Source organism: Rattus rattus, chromosome 7, assembly GCF_011064425.1.
Source record: "Rattus rattus isolate New Zealand chromosome 7, Rrattus_CSIRO_v1, whole genome shotgun sequence".
Taxonomy (NCBI): domain Eukaryota; kingdom Metazoa; phylum Chordata; class Mammalia; order Rodentia; family Muridae; genus Rattus; species Rattus rattus.
Window position 1 is genome coordinate 92,549,096 of NC_046160.1, and position 18,724 is coordinate 92,567,819.

The 18,724-nt window shown below is 37.4% G+C and overlaps 1 protein-coding gene across 1 annotated transcript in view; it reads left to right on the top strand.

The window, feature by feature from the left end:
• The window catches only part of Gphn (gephyrin), a 289,114-nt gene that overhangs the window by 42,543 nt on the left and 227,847 nt on the right, over window positions 1-18,724 (top strand). The window contains exon 2 of the mRNA XM_032907990.1: window positions 3,268-3,360. Within this exon, the coding sequence (XP_032763881.1) occupies window positions 3,304-3,360 (57 nt within the window). The 5' untranslated portion in view covers window positions 3,268-3,303. The remainder of the gene's footprint in view (window positions 1-3,267; window positions 3,361-18,724) is intronic.

The following is an 18,724-nucleotide window of genomic DNA, read 5'->3' on the forward strand; positions in this document are numbered from 1 at the left end:
TATCAGAGAGTATACAAGCTAGCCAAGATATAATATAGATTTTAAGCCTTTCGTAAGCTGGAATGGATAACTAAATGTTCTGTTTAACTGATATAGTGTTGGACTGGGTGTTAGATATATTTTATGCTTTTAATTACAAAATGATAATAGTTGGCTCAGCTTATATTTGAGAGAAAAAAATTTTAATTAGACAAAAAGGGTGAAATGTGGAGTAATGTCACAGGTGAGGCAGGTACAAGATAGAAGGAGGCCTGTCATTGAATAAGAAGGAAGGATGGACGGGAGAAAAGTTTGAAGGAAGAGGAGGAGACTGGAAAGAAGGGAAAGGAAGAGAAGAGAGAGGCCGAGAAGCCATGGCGGGTGATGTAAAGATTCCACTCTGTGTACTTACAGGTTGTTATCAATCTTCTTAAGGGATGGATGGTACTGGCCTTTGTATGTTTAAGTGGGCAATTATATCTTATCAATTGGATCTAAAGAGAGAGAGAGAGAGAGAGAGAGAGAGAGAAAGAGAGAGAGAGAGAGAGAGCCTCACCTGGAGATCCATCACATATGCAGCCACCAAATCCAGCCACTATTGCTGATGCCAAGAATTGCTTTCTGACTGGAGCCTGACAAAAATGTCTCCTGAGAGGCTCTGCCAGAACCTTACTGATATAGAGGTGGATGCTTGCAACTAACCATTGCACTGTGCAAGGGGACCCCAATGGAGGAGTTAGAGAAAGGACTGAAGGAACTGAAAGGGTTTGCAACCCCATAGGAAGAACAACAATATCAACCAACCAGACACCCCAGGGACTAAACTACCAACCAAAAGGTAAACATGAAGGAACCCATGGCTCCAGCCACATATTGAGCAGAGGGTGGCATTGTCTGCCATCAATAGGAGAAGAATCCCTTAGTCCTGTGAAGGCTCATTTCCCCAGTGTGGGGGATGCTAAGGTGTTAAGGTGGGGATGGGTGGGTGGGAGTGGGAGCATCTTCATAAAAACCAGGTGGAGGGGATGGGAATGCAAAAGGGGGGAAGGGGATAACATTTGAAATATAAAGTCATAAAATATTCACTAAAAATAAATAAATTAAAAAAACTGAGTTCAGAAGTGATACTACATCACCCTTGTACCAACTTCAACATTGTCACACCAAGGTTTAAGCTACTATGTGACTCTTTGGGAAATAAACTGTATTTAAACCCATTCATTAAAAGTTAAGCAGTGCTTTTATGATGACTTTTTAAAGTGGCCAATGAAGGACTAATTCTGCTATAATATTTCATATTATGCTCAACTTCCCTTTGATTGATTTTTTTAGCACTTTAGATTTTTAGTTTCCTGAAAGTTTTAAACGTCAATAGAATGGTTTACAGCAGAAATGATGTGTCATGTCATAAAACCTCAAATTTATATTGAACAGGTTGGTTTCATACAATGAAAATGAGGTTTAGCAGCTCATTATTTTTCAGCTTTAAACTTAATATCAATTCATTTTAAAACGTTGAAGTTAAGTTTTTGTTTTCTACTACCTGTGGTGCCCCCTCATTAAAGAAGAGTTGATTAAGAAGCAACTGCTGTTATTAAATATTATGCTATTCTTGGTGCAGTGGGCTAGGAGATTTATCAGTTCTGGGAATCCCATATTTTATATAAATATTAGGAACAAATTACCCATTTATATATGCCCTAAAGATTATACTGTACGAGTATCTAGTGCATACCTGATTTGCTTTAACTGTTCTGTCAGATATTTGCTCAGAGACAACAGCTGGCCACAGATGCAGCCGTACTCAGAGCTCTGGCTCATTGACCAGCTGCAGTCACGACTTGTCTGCATTCTGCCATTGTTCATACTTTGCTTGTTTTCTGCATACTAGAATACTTGATTTTGCATGTTTTTCTTCCTAGTCATTCCCAGTTATTGTAACTGCCTTCATTTGTAGAAATAGATTGCTAGAAATGGGTTAAGTGTTTTGTTCCTAATTTTATCCTAAAGCTTATCTTTACCATTAAATGCAATACACAATCATACCTCATATTCTATAATTCTAGGGTATAACCTTCATAAATACCAGTGTCTTGCAAGTTAAAGGTTGAGGCAACCCTGTGCAGAGCAAGAATAATGCCATTTTTCCCAATATATGTTACCACGTGTCTGTGTTGAATTTGCTAATTTTTCCTGTAGTCTAAACTTATTCATTCATTATTTATGTCTGTTGATCAGACAACAGCCAATAAGATCAAGGCCTACACTTAAAGTGCTGTTATGACTGGCTGAAGGTTCAGATGATGATTAACATAATTTTCCAACACTGTATTTCATTACTGTACCTTTTTAGATATAATGCTATGATATCTGGAAATGTAAATAAAGGAAATGTAATCATAACTTTTATATGCACTCAGAATCCAAAAAGTTCATGTGCTTTATTGTTCTATTGGATTAACAATGGTAGTCTGAAACCAAACCTAGAATATTTCCAAGGTATGCTTATATTGCTACTGTTTGAAAATATAATATTTCTGTCTTCTACACTAACTTATTCCTGGTTCAAGTACCTTTCTCTTTAACCATGTCATATCATAAACTCTTAGTATAATAAATCCTATCACTTTATTATTTTTAAACCAGTGACTAATGTGTATTGAGATTGTAATTTTTTTCCAACTAATTTATGGGGAAGTTGGTGGTATTCTTGTCTCTTTTACCATGTTATAAAATCATAGAACTAGTAGGAATATATTTTAGAAGTAATTTTTATTTCATCATAATAGGCAAACTTTGGATGTAGCTTATAGCCACTGCTAATAGTGGAGTTCTTGCCTAGCATGCACAGGGTGTTGGGTTCCATTCCCAGCACCACAAAACTAAAAACAAATAAAAACCCTAAGAACAACCAATGCTAGTGCCCAGTCTTCTTACACATCTGAGATTTCTCAAACTGTCACAGCAATCTGAGGCTTCCTGGTTTGGATTTCAGGTTACCAGAGAAGATGGGTTTTCTATCAAATACTTTGAAACTATAATGAGAAGGATAAGATGGGACTTGTACCATTCTTTGTATTTTCCTAGTCAATAGCCAATATTCAGTGATCCTCAAAAACTGAGCTGACTGACTATAAAAATCTAAATGGTTGAGGAAACAAAATATGGTTTATCTTAGAGTAAAAGTTACTACTCTGACTTTTTTCCTTTTTTTTTTCCTTTTATTTTTCCTTTTTTTTTTTTTTTTTTTTATTTCCCTCAGTCTTCTTTTTAATTTTTAATTTTTAGGCCACAAAAGAAGTAATAAAACGGGAAGCGCCAGGGATGGCCCTGGCAATGCTGATGGGATCACTTAATGTTACACCTCTGGGCATGCTCTCTGGTAAGAAAGCCACCACAGATTGCAAAGAAAGTGAACCTACTGACTACAGATCACTACCCTAGAATAGTACTTAAGACACAAGACTTAGTAGGTTCATTTCGTTTTATCCAGAGTTAAAGAGTCTTGGTCTCTATAGCTATGTCTCAAGCAGATCCTTCTTTTTTTCTTTTTGGTTTTGTTTTTACTTTTGCTAAACATTTAGATACTATTTTATCATTGCTGAATGTCAGCAGTCCTAATGCATAAGAGTTGAATTCTTTAAAATATAACGTTATACTTTTTGTGATTATTTATAATCACCAATTGATATTTATTAACTCTAACTAGGTGATAGTTTAATGCAATGAATCAGAAAAATTTATTAAAATCACGTATCTCATATGTTAGGAACTTTGATTTGAATTTACAAACAGACATATTTATGTGCAATCATAAAAAGAATTTAATTCATAATGATAGTCTCTGGGTAATTTAGTATATTTAGATTGCTCTATTAAATATAAATATATTAATCAGTATATTATTGTATTAAATTAGTATATTTAAAACTGCTTTATAGGCATAGCTGGTGACATTTCTACTTTATCTGATGGTTTCTTAGTATTTTAGCAAATATTAGATTATAGTCCTATAAATGAGCAGAATATACACCATTAACCTGTTCGTTTAGTCAGGGTCTCTTTTAATGGTCTTTGAATAATTACACTTAATCTCATAGTAGCCAAAAATATACAACTTTATAAATTCATAACTTTATAACTAGCATATTTTTATTGGATGTTTTTTATTTACATTTCAAATGTTATTCCCCTTTCCAGTTCCCACCCATAAACCCCCTATCCCATCCCCCCACCCCTGCCTCCATGAGGCTGCTTCCTCTCACACCCACACACTCCCTCCTACCTTCCCACCCTGACATTCCCCTACACTGGGGGATCCAGCCTTAGCAGGACCCAGGGCTTCTCCTCCCATTGGTGCCCAACAAGGCCATCCTCAGCTGCATAGCATAGCCACTTAAATTCTGTGTAAATTATGAGTATAAAAGCTAAGGTACCTATTTACATGTTATTCAAAATGGTTTTCCTCTTACTTGAATTAAGTTTATATTTCATTAGTGGCAGGCATTGGAGTTATAGCTATGAATGAATCATCAGTTATCATATTCTCTTTACTGCCATATGTATATACAGTATTATAATGCTAAAGTTAATAAATATAGATGAAATTAAAATAATATGAGACATTATAACTTTATAAAATTAGATTTTTAAGACTTTTATACATGCTTTGATCATTTTCTCCCCTCTACCAACTCTTCCCATATCCATGACCTTTCCCTTCCCACCCAACATTGGGTCCTTTTTCACCCTTATCAAGGATAATGTATATTGCACAAATACTCTTACATGTGTGGCCTGCCACTGGAAGTAGACTTACCAGGGGCTACATTATAGAAAAGCAAATATCCCTCTCTCAACAGCTAAGAATTGCCAATAACTTTTCATCTAAGTGGAATTTCATGTCCAACTCTCCTGTCCACACTTAGATTGGTTTGGCTTGGACTTTACTGATCTTATGCATGTTGTCGTACTACCTGAGTTCATTTGAGTGTATGCCCTGCTGTTTCCAGAAGACAACATTTTCTTGTATCTAGCTATTACTTCTGTCATTCTGTCTATGTCATTGATCCATGAGCATGCTAACAGTCTTCTGTCTCTTACTCTCTGCTTGTTGGCCATTGTGGATCTCTACACTGATCATCATATACTGCAAAAAGACATTCTCTGATGAAGTTTGAGAGATATCTTAATTTATGGGTATAATATCATTGGGAAATGGTTTACTTCAATGCCTACATATCAAATGATACTAGTTTCTTAGCATCTAGTATTTGTCTAGGTATGGGTTCTTTCCCCAGTAATGATGCTAGATATGGGTTTTATCTTGGGACCTGGCCTTAAGTCCAATCCGAAAGTGGTTAGTTACTCCCATGATATTGATGCCACTATTGCACAAATGGAGAGAGTCTTGCCAGGCCAGGCATTATTCTATCTAATTTGAGTTCCCAGTTCAGAAAGATTGATGCTTACTTTTCTCCTCTAGTAGCTTTTATAGTACCAGCTAGCTACCACTATGAAAGCTATTTGGTAGGATTCAAGCTTCCAGATCTGTGCCAGCTTGATTTCTTCATGTTCTATGACTCAAGCATGTAATATCTTCAGCAGCAAGTAATGGACCAGCAACATTGGCAATAGTCTATGATGCTTGGGGGTCTTTGGGACCTCACAACTCTTAAAAAAAAGTATACCATTCTAGGGACATGAGTTTTTATGTTAGTTTCTTTTGTCTAGTAGGGTAGTAGGCATCCATATATCAGTTTCCCTCATCTTCCCAGCTCTCCTTTATCCTAATTCAACTTAATCTTTCCTAGTTTCTAATTTCCTTTTACCTTTTATACCACAGCATTCTATCCCACCTCTATTCAATACCTCTTCCTATGGGCCCTTATGACCTCTATGGGTATTCCAAAAGAAGGATACATACCTATAGATTCAAACCTAATATTCACAAATGAGAAAAAAACTTTTCTCATTGTGGCATTTGTCTTTCTGGTTCTGAGTTTTCCCATTTAGAATGAATGTTTCTGATTCCATCTATTTGCCTTAGAATTTCATAATTTTATCATTCTTAATAGATAAGTAATATTTCATTGTGGTAAACCATTCTGTTTATAGTTGATTTAAGTAAGATCTTTTTACAAATATTGAATGGATATAGCAGGTTCTGTTAAATATGGAATAAGGAAACTGGGATTATTTTGTTGTTTTCTTTTGTGGGGAGGTTGGTTGGTTTTTTTTTTTTTTTGTCATTGTTGTTGTTTTGTTTTTCTTTGTCTTTGTTTTTCCATGCCTTCTTAAGAATGTTTCAATAACAGCCATGATTAGAGCGTTGGTACCTTTCGGCAGCATCTGATTTTCATCACTTTGACTTTTGAGCATACTTCTCCTACAGTACATGTCATGCTGTTTTATAACTGTTTAAATGTTCGTATTGCCTAGTTTGTAGGACATCCATCAGTAACAGTTCTTTATCTTATTCATTTTTAGATACTCAGCTCCCAAAACATTACCAGAAAACTAATAAGTATTAAACTAAAATAAATAATAACCAGAGAGTAAGCCACCAACCAAAGAGCATACAGGTTCTTATGTAGCAGAGGACTGCCTTGTCTGGCTTTAGTGGGAGAGGATGTGCCTAATCCTGTAGAGACTTGATGTCCCAGGGAAGGGAGTAGGCTAGGGTTCGGTGATGAACTCTGAGAGAGGGTACCAGGAGTGGGCAACATCTGGGATATAAGTAAATATAATTAATTAAAAAACAAAAAAGAAAATTAATAAAATGAGAATCTCAAAAAAGAAAGGAAGGAAAGGAGAATGAATGGAAGGAATGAAGAAACAAAGTTTAGAAAAGGTTCGTTTTATAGGTAATCAAAAAAATTAGTCTTTGACCTGTTTTAAGGGTCTCTCTTCCTAAAGAAACTGATGCTTTGAGGGATTTACCTTGCAGTTCCTCCATAAAGAGTGATACATAGATAAAATAAATTGTCAGTCATATCTCTTTCAAATGCTGATTCTGATTGCAGTTACTTGTGTGTTGTTTTATACAAATGGTTTTGTAGACAGCACATAGTGGTATTTGCTAGCCTCTTCATCTATAAAATGAAGGTGTTCGCAACTCCAGATATTTCTCATCAAATAACTTAACCTGTACAGTGGTTAGAACAACAGCTGATTCCTAGTCTGTTGCCATTATTTGAGAGTTCTAATTTACAAAAAAAATATGGCAAAAGTTTTCTTTTACCTGTGCCTCCAGACATTTCTCCTCATCTCATCTTTATACTGAAGAGATATATTTTTACTGCAAGTAGAATTCTTTGTTGGATTTTCTCTTCTTTCATTATATATGAACAAAACAAAAAACTTTATTCCACCATTTTCTGACTCCATAATTCACAAAGAAATATTAAGCAATTAAGTTGTTGTCTTTTATATGTAATCGCTATTTTTCTCTGACTCTTTGAAGAACTTTTTTCCTTCATTTTAATTTCCATAATGTGATACTGTGCCTGGCATAGTTTTGTTAAGATTTTCCTTTTGCATTTACTGAGACTCTTGAACCTAGAAACTTAGGCCTGTCAGATTTGGAAATCTGTTAACCATTAGTTTTGGGGCTGGTTTCCCTGAACAAATTTCAGTCTCTTCTCCAGTGTGACTCCTGGAATGAAAATCTAATCTGTTAATAGTGAATATTCCAAGATTCTTTAGGGTCTACTTCAATCTGTTATCTCACAATATTTCTCTGCCATCCCTCTCTCACTCCCAGTCTGCCTTTGAATTTATTCAGTGATGTTGTCGTGGGGAGCGGGTGGCAGGATTAGGTGTGGGAGATGGACAGAGGGTCAGGATATTGAACAGAGGTGTGTAGCAATGGGAAACGGAGGAAGCCAACAGAAAGTCAGTCCCAGATGTCAGGAAAGCAAGAGGCTCCCAGGACCCCATGGGGATAACATTAGCTGAACCCAACAAAGGGGAGAGAGAACCTTTAGAGATGATATGGAGCTGCTAGGCATGGCCCTCGGATGAGGGATGCAGCCATCTATCTCCCTCAAAACTTTTAACCCAGAATTGCTCAAATAAACTTTCTATTCTAAAGTTGAATTTTTATTTAAACTTTATATAAATTTTTCTTTCAATTCTAAAGTTTCCATTTAAGTCTTTTTTTTAACATTTATTTATTTATTATGTATTCATCATACAGCTTTCTGTCTGCATATATGCCTGCAGGCCAGAAGAGGGCACCAGACCTGATTATAGATGGTTGTGAGCCACCACGTGGTTGCTGGGAATTGAACTCGGGACCTCTGGAAGAGCAGTCAGTGCTCTTAACCTCTGAGCCATCTCTCCAGTCCCATTTAAGTCTTTTTATAATATCCTTTCTTGACTATATTTATTTTACTATTTTATTATGTCACATGAGGATTTTAGTGTTAGAATTTGCACAAGGAACCATATGTGCCCTGTTTGAAAAATCACCATGTAGCTGAGTAGTATTCCATTGTATAGATGTACCACAATTTGTGTACCCATTCCTCTGTTGAAGGGCATCTGGGTTCTTTCCAGCTTCTGGCTATTATAAATAAGGCTGAACATAGTGGAGCACGTGTCTTTTTTATATGTTGGGGCATCTTTTGGGTATATGCCCAAGAGCTGGATCCTCAGGTAGTTCAATGTCCAATTTTCTGAGGAACCTCCAGACTGATTTCCAGAATGGTTTTACCAGTCTGCAATCTCACCAACAATGGAGGAGTGTTCCTCTTTCTCCACATCCTCGCCAGCATTTGTCGTCACCTGAGTTTTTTGATCTTAGCCATTCTGACTGGTGTGAGTGAAATCTCAGGGTTGTTTTGATTTGCATTTCCTTATGACTAAAGATGTTGAACATTTCTTTAGGTGTTTCTCAACCATTCGGCATTCCTCAGCTAGAATTCTTTTTGTTTAGTTCTGAACCCCATTTTTTTAATAGGGTTATTTGTCTCCCTGGTCTAACTTCTTGAGTTCTTTGTATATTTTGGATATAAGGCCTCTTATCTGTTGTAGGATTGGTAAAGATCTTTTCCCAATCTGTTGGTTGCCGTTTTGTCCTAACCACAGTGTCCTTTGCCTTACAGAAGCTTTGCAGTTTTATGAGATCCCATTTGGCGATTCTTGATCTTAGAGCATAAGCCATTGGTGTTTTGTTCAGGAAATTTTTTCCGGTGCCCATGTGTTCGAGATGCTTCCCTAGTTTTTCTTCTATTAGTTTGAGTGTATCTGGTTTGATGTGGAGGTCCTTGATCCACTTGGACTTAAGCTTTGTACAGGGTGATAAGCATGGATCAATTTGCATTCTTCTACATGTTGACCTCCAGTTGAACCAGCACCATTTGCTGAAAATGCTATCTTTTTTCCATTTGATGGTTTTGGCTCCTTTGTCAAAAATCAAGTGCCCATAGGTGTGTGGTTCATTTCTGGGTCTTCAATTCTGTTCCATTGGTCTATCTGTCTGTCTCTGTACCAATACCATGCAGTTTTTATCACTATTGCTCTGTAATACTGCTTGAGTTCAGGGATAGTGATTCCCCCTGAAGTCCTTTTATTGTTGAGGATAGTTTTAGCTATCCTGGGTTTTTTGTTATTCCAGATGAATTTGCAAATTGTTCTGTCTAACTCTTTGAAGAATTGGATTGGTATTTTGATGGGGATTGCATTGAATCTGTAGATCGCTTTTGGTAAAATGGCCATTTTTACTATATTAATCCTGCCAATCCACGAGCATGGGAGATCTTTCCATCTTCTGAGGTCTTCTTCAATTTCTAACAATGCCTTTATGAAATTCGTAGGCAAATGGTTGGAACTGGAAAATATCATCCTGAGTGAGGTAACCCAATCACAGAAAAACACACATGGTATGCACTCATTGATAAGTGGTTATTAGCCCAAATGCTTGAATTACCCTAGATGCATAGAACAAATGAAACTCAAGACGGATGATCAAAATGTGAATGCTTCACTCCTTCTTTAAAAGGGGAACAAGAATACCCTTGGCAGGGAAGAGAGAGGCAAAGATTAAAACAGACACAGAAGGTACACCCATTCAGAGCCTGCCCCACATGTGGCCCATCCAATTAGACAAGATAGATGAAGCAAAGAAGTGCAGGCCAACAGGAGCCGGATGTAGATCTCTCCTGAGAGACACAGCCAGAATACAGCAAATACAGAGGAGAATGCCAGCAGCAAACCACTGAACTGAGAACGGGACCCCCGTTGAAGGAATCAGAGAAAGAACTGGAAGAGCTTGAAGGGGCTCAAGACCCCTTATGAACAACAATGCCAAGCAACCAGAGCTTCCAGGGACTAAGCCACTACCTAAAGACTATACATGGACTGACCCTGGACTCTGACCTCATAGGTAGCAATGAATACCCTAGTAAGATCACCAGTGTAAGAGGAAGCCCTTGGGGGCTGGAGAGATGGCTCAGCAGTTAAGAGCATCCGACCGCTCTTCCAGAGGTCCTGAGTTCAATTCCCAGCAACCACATGGTGGCTCACAACCATCTGTAAAGAGATCCAATGCCCTCTTCTGGTGTATCTGAAAACAGCTACAGTGTACTTATATATATATAATAAAATGAATAAATCTTAAAAAAAAAAAAAGTGTTAGAAAGCCCTGGGTCCTGCTAAGACTGAACCCCCAGTGAACTAGACTGTTGGGGGGGAGGCGGCAATGGGGGAGGTGGGGAGGAACACCCATAAGGAAGGGGGGAGGGGATGTTTGCCCGAAACAGGAAAGGGAATAACACTTCGAAATGTATATAAGAAATACTCAAGTTAATAAAAAAAAAAAAAAAAAAAAAAAATTAAAATTTATAGTCACTCTGGAAAAAAAAAGAAAATGAAAATTTATAGTCACTCTGGAAAAGAAAAAAAAAAAAGAGGAAGCCCTTTGTCCTGCTAAGACTGAACCCCCAGTGAACATGATTGTTGGGGGGAGGGCGGCAATGGGGGGAGGATGGGGAGGGGAACACCCATAAAGAAGGGGAGGGGGAGGGGTTAGGGGATGTTGGCCGAGAAACCGGGAAAGGGAATAACACTCGAAATGTAAATAAGAAATACTTAAGTTAATAAAAAAAAAGTAATAAAAAAAATCACCATGTAAACCTAGAAGAAAATGCAAGCTCAGAGAAGACCTGAACAAGCCTTATCTCAGGCTGCTTTTCAACTTAGAAAGTGCCTATAATATATTTTTTCAAGTAGCAATCTAGTAGAAAAGAATACTCATATCTTAAGTTACCATATTGTAACATTTAAGTCTTCGATTTTTAATAAATATTAAGACAGTGAAGATAAAATATAGCTAATTCAAATAAAGCAAGCAATTGATAAAATATTTATGATAAAGACCAAGTGGTAAACTTACTAGAAAAAGCTTTTTAAAACAACCACCCTTAGATGACCAGAGAAGTAATCACAGATATTTACAAAATCAAGAAAACAATGTGTGACTGAAAGTATGTATCAGAAAATATTTTTTAGGCCAAGAATAAACTATGAAGTTGCAAAGTACAAGAACCAAGGTAAAATTTTAAGTTTAGGATTCAAAAGCAATTTTGAGCATAAACAATATCATTGGCCTTGATAATTCTGAGAAAAAGAAAGATAAACAGACCTGAAGGTGAGTACCTATGGATATGCAGCAGACATGCATGCCTAAAAGGAGAAGAAGGATAGGAATGGATATCAAGCTGACAGAACATAAACCTGCAAATAACAGAAGCTGAGGAAGTCCCAAATGTCACTAAGTTCTGAGAACCTCATACTACAGTGCATTGTAATTAATGTGTCACAAGACAAAGAGGCAAAGGGAGATACAGAAAGATGCCTGCTCTCAGGTAAATTTTGTTCCATTTTGGATTGTTCGAAAGAAAATATGATGTAACCTAGTTTAGCTAGCCTTGAACTCCTGGTCATGCTTCTGTCCTCCCAAGTGCTGATATTATAGGTATAAGCAAACTCACCTGCCTTTTCAATAACATAGTCTTTTTTTCCATCCCAACTGCAGTTTCCCCTCCCACCTCTCCTCCCATTCCTGTACCCACTTACCCAGAACTCAGATCCCCCACCCTACCCACCCCTCCTCTGTTCTCCTACGAAAGGGGCCAGACTAAATGGATATCAATTAGCCATGGCATATCAAGTTGCAGTAAGACTAGATATCTCCTATTCTATTAAGGCTAAACAAGGAACCTAGTATCGGGAAAGTTCCTACAGACAGGCCACAGAGTCAGAGGCAGCTTTTGCTCCCACTGTTAAGAGTCCCACAAGAACAACCTACACAACTGTAACACATTTGGAGAGTCTAGCTCAGTACCATGCAAGCTCAATGGTTGTCAGTTCAGTCCCTATGAGCCCAGGTTAATTGATTTTGTGGGTTTTCGTGTGATGTCCTTGATCCTTCTATCTCCTACAATCCTCCCTGTTCTATGGGATTCCCAAGCTCCGCCTATTATTTGGTAGTGGGATTCTGCATCTGTTTTCATCAGTTGCTGGGTGAAGCCTCCCTGATGACAATTGGTCTAGATCTATGTCAGTCTGTGAGTATAGCAGAATATCATTAGGAATAATTTTTGCAATTGTGTTTGGTTCTATCATGGGTCTCTGTACTATCCAGCTTCTAGCTCCTGGCCCGCCAACAAGTTTCAGGGGTGGACTTCCTCTTACAGCGTGGGCTTCCAGCTAGATGAGTCATTGATTGGCCACTCCCACAATTTTTGCACCATCTTTACCCCAGCACATCTTGTAGACAAGACACATTGTAGGTCGAAAGTGTCGTGCCTGGGTTGGTGTCTCAGTCCCTCCTTTGGAAGTCTTGCCTGATTACAGAGGTGGACTCAGACTCCACATCCCCATTGCTAGGAGTCTTAGCTACGGTCACTCTCATGGATTCCTGGGAGTTTCCATTTCCCTAGGTTTCTACCTCAGCCAAGAAAATAAAATAGTTGAGTTTTTTTTTTTTTCATCAAACATGGGATTGCTAAGCATGATGACACGTGACTATTAAGTGATTGCTTGGGAGACAAAGGAAAGGAGAGAAAAAGAAAAGAAAAAATGAATCACAAGCTAGAAAGCAGTGAATTGAATAATTCTAAATGCTGAAAGAGAAAAGTAAAATTAATAATAAAGGGGAAAGGTGAATTTAAGAACTCTTTACCAAAATGAGAGAAAAAATCCAAGTAGTCTCAGATAAACAAAAGCAAAGAATATGTATTGTTACCATACCTGCTCTGCTGTGAAGGCAAATGAGTTTCCTTCAGAAAATGGATGACAGAAAGTAATAGTTTTATGAAAAATTAATTCTCAGATGCAAAAGTGTGGTTTGAATAAGCTATTTTATGGAAATTGCTTTTTTAATCTAAAATTAGATGACTCATGACGTAAAGCACTTACCATGCAGCCTAATCTGAGCTTAGTCCCCAGAAACCAAAAGGAAGGAAAGAGTCAGTCACAAAAGTTGTCTTGTCATTCACACACATGCTGTACATCTGTGACCCCCTCACACACATTAAGTAAGTAAACTATTAAGGAATAAGAATAAATACTAATTCATTCTTGAAAAGAAAGTGTGCATGTACACACACATGTACACACACAACACTACATACAAAATTTCACACTTAAAGGGGTGTCCTTGCACACTGGGGCAAAGACTCACCAACAGAACCCACAGAAGGAGCTAACCTCAGACGAAGAGGACATGAAATATAACTGATAAATTATTTGAGATCCATTGCAAGCCATTCCCCCAAACCAGTCATCGCGGTTCACCCTCCCCAACCCACTTCAGTACACACACTAAAGGACATCAAACCTAAAACATTTCTGAAGGGAAAAAAATCTAGAAAAAAATGTACTTATGGAGAGCAAGTACACAATACTATTCATGAGATATGTGTAAAATATTAATCTCATTGGAACACATAGTAAATTAAGATATAATTTATGGAATCCCTAACTGAAAAACTTTAGGGCAGTTTCTACATACCATTGAGAGTACAATTATGGAAACAAATTATAACATTATATTTTTATGATACTGAATGGAATTTCCATAGTAACCACATAGAAAATGGCTATGAACATACAAAAAAGAAAGTGATAAGGGATTTTTAATGCTTCTTTTTCTTAAAAGAAACAACTAAATGCAAAATAAGGTAATAATATTGATGGAGGATGACATTTTTTAAACATAAAGCATATGAAAAATTCCTAAAATGATACATAGCCTTTCCTTACATTTGAAACATAAAGAAGTTAAACACTCTAGTAAAATGGAAAAGTAGGTTTCTGCAAGCTTATTTTATCTGTTTGCTGCATTCATGATACTCATTTTAGATAGAGAACTAAGAATAAATTAAAAATGAGCAGGGTAAATTAACTGCAGTCATAGATTAGTAGGAGGGCATTTCCTAGAATCCATAAGGCCCTTGTTTTGTCTCCTAGCACTGCAGAGATAAACCCGTGCATACAGATGTATGCGTGTGCACGTGTACACACACACACACACACACACACACACACACACACACACACACACAGGCACCACAATAAAAGAGAAAGAAAAAAAGATTCTGGAAAGTCAGTTTAAATAAAATGGCATAGCAATAGTGGCTATAGCAGTATCAGGTGAAATAGCCTTTAAATCGTAAAGAATACAATCCTAAATTCTAAAATGTTTACAAGGAGGCTGGAAGCTTAGTCTTTAAAGTGACTACCTACAAGCATTGTGACCTGAGTTCAGTCCCCAGAACCTGTGTGTGTGTGGTGTGTGTGTGTGTGTGTGTGTGTGTGTGTGTGTGTGTGTGTGTGTGTGTGTGTGTGTGTTTTAAGACAGTTTTAGGACATACTGTCATCTTGTGAAAGTGAAGGCAGGTGCATCATCCCTGGGGCTCACTGGACAGCCTATCAGCAAGTCTGCCTTCATTGGGGAGATTTAGATCATTAAAGGAATGTGTCTCAAAAACTAAGATGGATGACACCTGAGGGTCAATATCTGAGGTTGACCCCCATCATCCATGTGCATGTACATATACATGCTTGTACAACCCGACAAGTACATGCACGCGCGCGCATACACACACACACACACATACATACATACATACATGCAACCTGCACACACATGAAAATATATACATCTAGAGATGTTTACAAGAAACAATAATATATTTCTGAAAATTTCTGTATAACATGATTCTGTCACAGTCTAAAAACTTTAGAAAGCTGAAAAGATAGCTCAGTGATTAAGAACAATTGCTGTTCTTTCAGAGTACCTGAATTCAATTCCTGGTACCAATGTCAGTTTGCTTACTACTGCTTGTAACTTCACCTCTAGGAGATCTGACACCCTCTCCTTGCTTCCATTAATACATAATTAAAAATATAAGAAAACTAAACCGATATTTATTATGCACTTAATTACTGGCCATGCAAATAAATGAACAAAAATTGAAAGATTTGAAGGTATATTTCTACAAAACTAGTCAGAAAATTCATGCTACACATGCAATATTGGAAAGAACAATCAGACAAATAATAAAAAATGTAGAACTTGAAAATCGCATCAGACCAACTAGATCCAATGATATCATAGAATATTTACAAACAGCAAAGTACAAAAATTAGAAAGAGTGAAGGAAAATTAAAAATAAATAAAATAAGAACATTTTAAAAATTAAAACTTCAGGGGGGAAAAGCATAGCATGCAGGAAATGGTTATAGTTCCATCTTTAATAGGAATGACTTTATAAGTTCCTAGCACTTGCTGAGGAATTAGAAACAGTTAATGGTTGCTGGAAGAAGGAGAGTCATCTCTTAGTTTTCATAAGTTGCCTCTATATGAGTAAATAACATTCCCATACATGCTCATTATAACAATTAAATACAGAAGACACTCTTTTCTCTCCCTCACCCCCAAAAATGAAAGTAGAATAAATGACCTGTTAAAAAGAAGAGGTTTCCCAGGACCAGATGGGTTTAGTGTGGAATTCTATCAGACCTTCATAGAAGACCTCATACCAATACTGTCCAAACTTTTCCACAAAATAGGAACAAAAGGAACACTACCTAATTCCTTCTATAAAGCCACAGTTACACTTATACCTAAACCACACAAAGACCCAACAAAGAGAACTTCAGAACAGTTTCCCTAATGAATATCAACACAAAAATACTCAATAAAATTCTCTCAAACAGAATCCAAGAACACATCAAAACAATCACCCATCATGCTCAAGCAGGCTTCATCCCAGGGTTGCAGGGATGGTTCCGTATACAGAAATCTATCAACATAATGCACTATGTAAGTAAACTCAAGAAAAAACCCACAAGATCATCTCATTAGATGCTGAGAAAGTATTTGACAAAATTCAACACCCCTTCATATTAAAGGTCTTGGAAAGATCAGGAATTCAAGGCCCATACCTAAACACAGTAAAAGCCATATACAGCAAACCAGTAGCCAACATCAAACTAAATGGAGAGCAACTTGAAGCAGCCCCACTAAAATCAGGGACTAGACAAGGCTGCCCACTCTCTCCCTACCTATTCAATGTAGTTCTTGAAGTTCTAGCCAGAGCAATCAGACAATGAAGGAGGTCAAAGGGATGCAAATTGGACAGGAAAAGTCAAAATATCAATATTTGCAGATGATATGATAGTATACTTAAGTGACTCCAAAAATTCCACCAGAGAACTACTAAGCCTGATAAACAACTTAAGCAAAGTGGCTGGATATAAAATTAACTCAAACAAATTAGTAGCCTTCCTCTACTCAAAGGATAAACAGACTGAGAAAAAAATTAGGGAAATGACACCTTTCACAATAGCCACAAATAACATAAAATACCTTGGGGTGATTCTAACCAAGCAAGTGAATGTCAGGGTAGGGAGGTGGGAAGGGGTGAGTGAGTGGGTAGGAGAATGCCCTCCTAGAAAAAGGGGGAAGGAGAATGGAGGTTTATGGATGGGAAACCAGGAAAGGGGATGACATTTGAAATGTAAATTTAAAAAATCCAATAAACAAATCTGGAGTATATAAGTAAAATATTTTTTTAAAAAGGAAAAGAAAGAAGAGGTACAAACATGCCATTAGATATATATCAACTCATGACTCTACATCACAAAGAATTTTAATATATACCAACTACCAGATAGAGAAATTAACAGATCTAAGAAAGGAATGCAGGGGTTGCAGGGGACATCCTAGTGGATACAAGGGGGTGGAGATGGGGGGAGGAGGTATGGGATGTGGAACAGTCAGAGGGTGGACCAGGAGGGGGATAAAATACGGAGTGTAAAAAAAAGATTAAATAATTTTTTTTTAAAAAAGCGTGTCTAAATGCTTTGTGAAATAAATTAAAACCAAATAGAAAAGAAGTAGGGGAAGGGTCCTAACTTTTAAAAAAAATGTTTGAGATGGCAAGTTAATTATATAGTATCATCCCTCCCCTTTCCTCTCCCCTAACCCTCACATATACCCTTCCCTGCACTCCTTCAAAATCATGGCCTCTTTTTTCACTAATTGTTATTGCACACTGATATATGTATCCCTAAATATAATTGTTTCATCCCATATTATGTTACTTCATGTATACTTTCAGGATTGACCATTTAGGACTGAACAACCAATTAATGTTCCCTTCCATGGGGAAAACCACCTCTCCTGGTCTAGCTTTCTTCAGTTACCTGTAGTTATTTGTAGGGTTGAGGCTTCATGGCCTTTTTCTTTTTTCTTTTTCATTTATTCTTTAATCTTTATTTACAGTCCAGATTTTATCCCCCTCCCAGTCCACCCTCAAACTGTTCCATATCCCACACCTCCTCCCCCCATCTCAAAGAGGATGTCCCCACCCCTCCCCCACTATACCAGACCTCCTCCCCATCCCTGGAGCGCCTAGTCTCTCCAGGGTTAGGTGCATCTTCTCTGACTATGGCCAAACCCTGCAGTCCTCTGCTTTACATGTGTTGGGGGCCTCATATCAGCTGGTGATATCACCAATCAGCTGCCTAATTGGTGATCCAGTGTCTGATCCAGTGGGGTTCAGGTTAATTGACACTGCTGGTCCTCCTACCGGGTTGCCCTCCTCCTCAGCTTCTTCCAGTTTTTCCCTAATTCAACCACAGGGCTCACCAGCTTCTGTCCATTGGTTGGGTGGAGGTATCAGCATGTGACTCTTTCAGCTGCGTGTTGGGTCTTTATTAATTTTTGAGTCTGTGTTTATTGCTCTATAGTCTTCTTTTTCTGTGTCTATTGCAGTAACTTGGGTGTTAGAGTGATACTGGCTTTGTAGAAAGAGTTTGGGAGTGCTCCTTCTGTGTGTGTTTGTTTGTTTGTTTGTTTGTTTGTTGAATAGTTTAAGAATGACTGGCTGTAGACCTTTAAATGTTGGTAGGATTCTGCTGTGATTCTGTCTGGTGCTAGGATTTTCTTTTAGCTGGAAGCCTTTTTGTTGTAGTACTTTCATTTGATATGCATCTGTTTTGGATGTTGACTTCTTGTAGTTTGCCTGAATTGAGAAAATTATCCATTTTCTTTTAGATTTTCCTGCTTAATGGGAAACTGGTTTTTAACCTATTCCCTTACAATATTATGAATTCCTTGATGTACATTGTCATGTTTCCATTTTTTTTTTCTGACTCTGTTAATTTGGGGCCTCTTTTTTTTCTTTTTCTTTCTTTCTTTTTTTAATAGGGACCAAGGATATATCAA